At 31.2% G+C, this 7,971-nt stretch overlaps 1 protein-coding gene across 1 annotated transcript in view; it reads left to right on the top strand.

Annotated features, from left to right (window-relative positions):
- LOC108905292 (sodium channel protein Nach) overlaps nt 1-7,971 on the top strand; it is a 71,577-nt gene that overhangs the window by 27,546 nt on the left and 36,060 nt on the right. The window contains exons 3-4 of the mRNA XM_023454347.1: nt 2,961-3,063; nt 6,488-6,633. Coding sequence (XP_023310115.1) covers nt 2,961-3,063; nt 6,488-6,633 — 249 coding nt within the window. The remainder of the gene's footprint in view (nt 1-2,960; nt 3,064-6,487; nt 6,634-7,971) is intronic.

Raw genomic sequence — 7,971 nt, 5'->3', positions numbered from 1 at the left:
GTGGTGTTTTGTTCCACATTCCACATAGCCAATTGCATTATCTCCATAAGACTCCCGAACTGCACTATAAATTTCCGTAAATAAATAGGTATTTTATATAAATAAACACAATAAAATCATTCAAATATGTTGATCCTCACCTGACTGCTTTTATACCTCTGATTTCGCCAATATTAAAACGCTAGTCTCATTTTAAAAATTCAATTCATGATTATAAAAATATCAATTTTCGGTAAAATTTGCGAAGTAGCTTTCACAAATCCCGTTTCACACATTCTGATTTAATTGAACTTGAAAATATTTTGTGGAAGTGTCACTGTCACTGACTCTACTGACAGCGTTGACAGAAAGTCTTCTTCTTCCAAGTTTTTTTCCTTTATGCAATCATTTACACATAATTTCACTACAAGGTGACCATTATGACGTCTCAGCCGTTTTGAAATGTTATAAAAAAATCAGTTTTAAATAATTATTTTAAAACTGTTCTGACGCATTTCTCAATTGTGTATACACACTAGTTAGTATGTGTAGAAGTATATTATCTACTTTTTGAAATTTGGTCAACAGCCCTATTGAAGCTCTAGTGGTATTATAAGTGAAAATTCATTTCCCATCGAAATGGCTTATTTAAAAAATTTAAAAGGAAAATTTTATGCAAAACGTCGTTAATAAACAATTTAACAAAAAAGAAAAAAATTCTATTTTTTAATTTATTTTTACTTTTTTGCCTCTAGTTTTTTTGAGTAAAGATAGGTATAGGCATTGCTTCATAAAGAAAAAAGTACATAAAGTTTCCTCCAAAATAAGAGGTTTTGGATGAAAATTGACTGATATATGGCCGCTCAAACTTACAATTAGCAAGATTTGAAGATATATATACAACGAAAACGAAGCAAAATTTCGGTATAGTTCATAGGAAATATTTTGTAGAGAATTTAATTTCCCATCGAAATGGCCTATTTAAAAATTGTATGCAAAAAATAGTTAATAAACAATTTTAAAAAAGCAAAAAATAAGATTTTTTGATTTTTTTACTTTTTTGAAAGTTGTGAAAATCTTTATTTATTATTAACAAATAAAATTTTTGAAATAATTTTTTATTAAGTAAAGAACCAATTTGTTGTAAAAATAATAAGAATTATATTCATTATTATGTTGAAAACGACAAAAATCTATAAAGTATTTAAGTTTGACCGGTTATGTCAGTCAATATTAGTCCAAAAATTTTTGAAAACGCATCATTTTGAAGGGAATCTCATTTAGTTTTTTGTACAGCAATTTTCTTCCTATTTGTACTAAAAAAAATTAGTCAAAAAGTAAAAAAAATAAAAAATCTTATTTTTTGCTAATTGTAAGTTTGAGCGGCCATATATCAGTCAATTTTCATCCAAAAATACTTTACGACCTCTTATTTTGAAGGAAACTTTATGTACTTTTTTCTTTGTGAAGCAATGCCTACACCTATCTTTACTCAAAAAAAACTAGAGGCAAAAAAACCAAAAATTGGATTTTGCTTTTTTGTCAAATTTTTTATTAACGATGTTTTGCATAAAATTTCCCTTTTAAATTTTTTAAATAAGCCATTTCGATGGGAAATTAATTCTCTAAATAATTTTTCCTATAAACTATTGCGAAATTTTGCTTTGTTTTTGAGCTACAATAAAAAAAGTGGTGCATTTTCACCCCTATCTCAAATTTCCACCCTTTAAAATGGCCCTTTGAACGATTCATTACAAAGTAACTTGTTTCATTTCTTATAATATACAAAGGACCCTTTTATTTTATTTATATTTCCAAGTATTTAAAATTTTTTGCCATATTTTAAGATTTTCGAAGGATTTCGAGGTATTTAGACGTAATTAGAGGTTTCTCGAAGAACTTTGGAGTACTTTATTGGTAACATATTTACGAAGTTTGTGAACTATTTCCATCTATTTTCAAGTTTTAGAAATATATGCACGAATGTATTTTTTAATGTGTTTTGAACTTAGAAAAAGCTTTCAATGTATTTTTATCATAATTTTGATGTATGATGTATTTTCGTATTGTCGTTTTTGATCTATTTAGTGTTTTGATCTATTCTAACAAATTTGACAGCGAATTTCTATAATTTTTATGGATTTATAGACTTATTTTGATGTGTTCTAATTCACGTGAAAATTCGAAATATTTGGATTCAATTTTCGTGGCTGAAAATATACATAGGCATTGAATTTTTGAAACCGAGAGAGATGCACTAAATAAATTTGGACTGAATATTGCTAATACAATGCGAAACAGCGCCTTAATGTTAAAAAAGTTGTCACCGCCGTTCTTGGTAGTGAAAATTCTAAATTTTTGGAATTATTCAAATATCGTGGCTGAAAACATACATAGGTATTATATTTTAGAAACCGGGAGAGTTGCACGAAACTAAATGTGTACAGGACATAGCTAATACGATGCGAAACATCACCTTAATGTTAAAAACGTTGTCACCGCCGTTCGTGGTAGTAAAACTTCGAAATATTTGGAATTATTCAATTTTTGTGGCTGAAAACATACATAGGTCTTGAACTTTCGAAACCGAGAGAAATGCTCCCGATTAGCAATTAGTTCGTTCGCTGTTTATCTTTTAAAATGTGCTATAGAAAAAAATATATTCACGACAAAATATATTAACACTCATAGAAGCTTTACACTCGTCGATAGAACAGTATTTTATTGTATATGGAATTATTACGAAATAAATGACAAAGAAGAAAAAATAATTTGTATTATTATTTAGTTGACTCACATTTATTGCTATACTGAATGTCTAACGTGACCTCTTTATGTAAACACTGTAGATACAAAGCGGAGACCCCGATCTCCCCCATCTGATGCATAGATCATATCTTAAACTGCACTCGTCTCGATGTTTCGAGTTCTACTCTAATCGCGCCCCTTCATTTGTCATCATAAAGTCGTTCTTGTTTCAGGCGAGCAGAAAAATTGCCGGGGTTTAATATGAAATATATTAAGGAGACAGACAAGGAATGGTCAATGCAGTTCCATTTCCGTTCCCTTGACAACCTCTATCCCGTAAGTAGCTATATACGTACGTAATCCTGACAAATTTGACTGCAGATTATCGTTTATGAGAAAGAATTAGGTCTCTGGCTCTGCGAAATGAGAGCAGGTACGTCAAAACGCTTTGAAGGCGCTTAGCTCCATGTGAAAGAGAGACGTGAATCTTTGAAGGTGCGTTTGTTAATGCGCAATGATATCGTCAGATAGCCGAGCATTTTTTTGATTTGTAATGTCATACAAGAATTTGAAATTAAAATACAAAAATACTCTCTACTGTTGTTAAAGACTGAAATAAATCACTTTATAAGTATTTACACCACAAAAGGCGCTTAACGAACATCCTCTCGTAAACCGATAATGTCGAAAACTAAAATAAAAATGTAACAAACCCATTTACCATCCCGTCATATCATACCAGGTGTGAACACAACTTTTCAGCAGCACAGCTATAGCTAACTTCCGTTCCCTTCGGAAGCGTTCGGAACATGATGGGATTCTGGTTAAATTTAAACTACTACAGCTTGTTTTGCGGTTCCTGCTGATGCTACATTTTCTACTAATATACTCAACCAGTAAAGAACACTTACTGACCTTAATACTTAATGTACTGTTTTACGTAAAACTGTTACTTTCGACTCGACCTTAGATTAAATATATTGGTGTAGAATATAATTTTGCCTAAAATTTGTGTGTGTGTGTGTAGTTTTATTTTGGTTAACTGCAGATTGTTAAACACAAACCTATCTGTATTTCGCCTTGTACCTACTCTATTTTATCCTTTGCCAGCTGATGTTAGATGCTTGTTTTATATTAGAAATCCCAGGAGTCGGTTCTATGTCTTTTATACACAAACAAGTACAATGCAACACGTTAGAAAAAAATTGAGTTTTACGTTTAATACAATCTTTCAAATTTTTGTGGGATTACTTAAAACTTGCAAACTTGTTAACTTAAAATTGAGAATAGTTTCCCTCTAGGTACTAATTTTTTTATTTTTATAACAATAATAAAGAATATTTTATTAATTTTATTGTCTTTTCTATTCTAATACAGTTACATACAATATAAGGATTGTGTTTTTCATAAAAAAAATTACTTTACTAGTAATTAATTTTATCTATTCAATTTTAAATACTTGTCCTTGTATTGCATTTTGCCTATCGTACAGGGGCATATTTTCTTATTATTTACTGACTGAAATTCAACTTGAATTAAATATGGCTGTCCATTTGATAATTTTGTTCGAGCTCGTCAACTTTATGAAGTTTTTAAACATCATTGATTGGCTTGTATTTATTTTTGTTCAGGTAAGTCCTGTAGTTTATTATTAATCTTTTTTCCAAGATTTGAGGCGATAGAAAAGTATTATCTATAGGTTATAGCTATCAGTTTTGTTTATAGTGCACTTTATTTTTTATTTTAGGTACATGGTATTTGCAAACTTGAATTTTTCCTTGTTGGAAACTATGTAGATGTCCTGCATACCATTTATGGAGCCACTGGAAAACGCTATGGAACTACTTACTACTACTGGTAGCGGAAAATTTTCCTATGATGACAATTTTCTTTCTCTGGACTTTGAAAAAAAAAACTGTTAACATTACTGGTGAGTTTAATTTTCTTACTTGACTGTTTCTTTCTTGAGCTAATTTAAAATTTATTGGAGCTGCCTCTCTACTCTGTGTTCTCCAAAACCCAAGCCGTAACCAATCAATACATTTTTGTTTTTTCATCTTTCTGGATTATTCTGTTCCTATCTTTGCTTAAGGTCCCTTCACAGAATTGTCAGTCCTTGGATGTCCTTTTTTAAAACACTTTTCCACAACACTCCTTATGACTAATACATTTTTTATAAATGTCCTTTTATTTTAACATACACTTCTATAATTACTAAAATATTCCTTATTTTATGTTTTTTATAGATCATCTCCAGGTACTTGTAAAGCCAACATTTGTGAAAATTATAATTTAATTTCACAATTGATAAAAAATTTCATACTATGACATAAGTTGAATTGAAATATCTTCTGTGCATTTACTCATCTTTCCAGGCTATATATACCAGATTCATCTATAGATATTGAGCTTTTATTTGATATACGTCACTCTAGGTTTGAATTCTGTTCTCTCAATGTACTGAGTGCTAACAAGTGTCGATGTCATGCATTTTATGAAAAATTAATTTTGTACTTGTAAATAAAATTAACATTATTATTATTATTATTATTACTATTATTTATACTATGTGATATCCTTACTGATTACTAGTTTTATATTCAGAATATTTTTATTAACAATTTCATACTATTTTGTTGTTGCTATAATAATAGTTAAATTTTTTATATGACCCAAAGAACGGTCAGGTAATTTTTCATCCGAGTCTCTATCTATATGTACATTTCCAATTCGTTACAATTTATTCGTTATATACTTGTATGTTTAATCTTTCAAAAATTCGTTTCCGCCGCTGCTACTTCCTTATTTATTTTATTTAGAAAACGCTCCCTCATCGCCTTTGATCAGGGAAGAGATAATATATCCTTAAATATGCTCTTTTTTCGAGGAATATAGAAATCTTCTAATGGCCCATAAATTTTTCGGAACGGCACCTTTCACTGGTACAAAATATATTTACTACGTTAAAATGATTTTCCTCGGTGGATAACGTTATCTCAGACGAAAACTCCATTTCGCTGTTAAGGGAGTCTCTATTATACTTACCTAGCGGATGTCACCTGCAGCATGGCACGTTGTGCGTGTCCAATTATATGTATGTTCAGAGATGGGTGTCGGGAGCCGCGATTATATTTAATGAGTTGAGATATTTTACGTCGTTGCATTTGCTGGCGTAAATCGGCGCGGTACTGATAGATATACAGGGTGGCCAAATGAAAACGAAACAGAGCCATTTTCAGGAACTGCATCAAGATTGTAGAAAAACGCTCAGACCCGTCAATTTTAGATTAAAGGGGGACATTCTTTGCTGGTATTTTTGACTCCGCCACATTCACCCCCAAGCAAGGATATGGTAAGCATCACCCCAAAATATTTAAATGGCATTGGGGGTTTAGTAATATTTNTGATTGGCCACGGAACCCTATCTAGCTCCTAGACTATTATGGACCTACGTCCACGTATGATGATATAAAGAATTATTTGATACATCAGAAATGTTTAGGTCTTATAGGGTAATTTCTCAATTTAGGAAGTTGTTACACTGAGCCCATTCTGCATCCCCATATATCAGCCCGAACTCGGTTTACTCTTCATAAAAACCCATCCCAACCGGTCTAATAGAAAAATCCATTAATTACGGTAATTTATTACGTCTCGTCGACTGTCCCAGCGATCGCTGCCATAAATTAATAACCTCCTCGATGCGCTAAACGGGAGCCGCCGTGCAGAATCCATAATTTATTTTATTTTATTTTTTCAGTTGATGAACACGTGCGACGAAGTGTTCCAGGAGTGCTACTGGAAATTGGACGCTTATAATTGCTGTGATGGATTCTTTCCCGTGTTCACAGAGAACGGCTTCTGCTACACCTTCAATTCCAGGCATTACGAGAGGAAGATTCCGGGGTAAACTTAGACCGTAAGACCGGTAGGGGAGATCGGGGCACCCTAAAACAATATGGTTGTCTAAAAGTGGACTCACGGAACTGTTTTGTTACGGTTAGTAAAGATTCACTAACCGTAGCAAAATATCTGCATTACAAAGGCACCAAGCAAGTTGCCTTCTTACTAGGCTATTGACTATAGGACTTAAAAAAAAACTATGACGTTCAAGATATTTTATTACATGAATCGTTCAAATGGTCATTATAGACGAAAAAACAGCGGAGTTCTATTAAATTAGAGGGTGGAAATTGGAGATAGGGGTGAAAATGCACCTTTTTCAGTTTTTTAATTGTAGCTCTAAAACGAAGCAAAATTTCCCTATAGTTCATAGGGAAAATTATTTAGAAAATTTCACAATAGTATTTTTCAGCCAATTAAAGGCCTGTATTTTGTAGCGTTACTATAGCAACTAAGAAAATTTCCGGAAATTTTTCTCTTCCTTGGGGTAAGGAGCATGAAATTACACTGGAAATTTTTTGACATTTATAAATAAAATGACATTTATATTTAACTTCAAATTTATTCTATCATAATTTAATAAGTACAAATCATTTATAAATAATTATTTACCAAGTATGTACTTTTAGTAGTTTTAATTAAAGCGTCCAAATGTTGCTGAAATTCCTCAGCCACGTCTTCTTTTCTTAATGGGGAATAAACAAGCACACATTCACTAAAATTTATAAAATGTCTATGTTTCAAAAAATAAATGTAGTACTTTGAAACAATCTTATTCTGCTGTGATCCACGAAGAGCTCCATATTTCTTACACACAAGAAGCAAATGATTTTTAATAATCCCAAACAAGTTTGGCGAATAAATTTCTGGCCCGCATTCTTGTAATAAATACATTAAAAATTTTAGGTTCCGATGATACATTTTAATTTCACTAACTTTTTTGCAAAACTTGCATAAAACGTATTTCTCAAACCGCTCCATTTTTCAATTGTACAACACAACGATTTTAAAGAAAATGGTCAAATAACGTCAAAAGTCACGATTACCTTGTTTGACATGGATTCCATGGCCTTCTTAATAATATATACATATGAATTTTATTGATATTACATAGTGCTTAAGGTTCTTTGTAAGAAAATATATTTCTACCAACTTTAGTAAAATGAGTATGTGGAAAACTGAGGGATTGATCTACTATCGACTTATTTTTTATTATTTTGCTTAACTAAAGTCGGTTAGTTGTATTTTATTTAACCTAATGTTATATGTATGTAAGTTACTTTGATTATATATACTGCTTCAAGTTTTTTTGCAATAAAATATATTTTTACCAACTTTAGT

The sequence above is a fragment of the Anoplophora glabripennis genome, unplaced genomic scaffold (genome assembly GCF_000390285.2).
Source record: "Anoplophora glabripennis isolate ALB-LARVAE unplaced genomic scaffold, Agla_2.0 scaffold257, whole genome shotgun sequence".
NCBI lineage: Eukaryota > Metazoa > Arthropoda > Insecta > Coleoptera > Cerambycidae > Anoplophora > Anoplophora glabripennis.
Note: the sequence above shows the minus strand (reverse complement) of the source record. Positions and strands in the feature narration are given on the sequence as shown.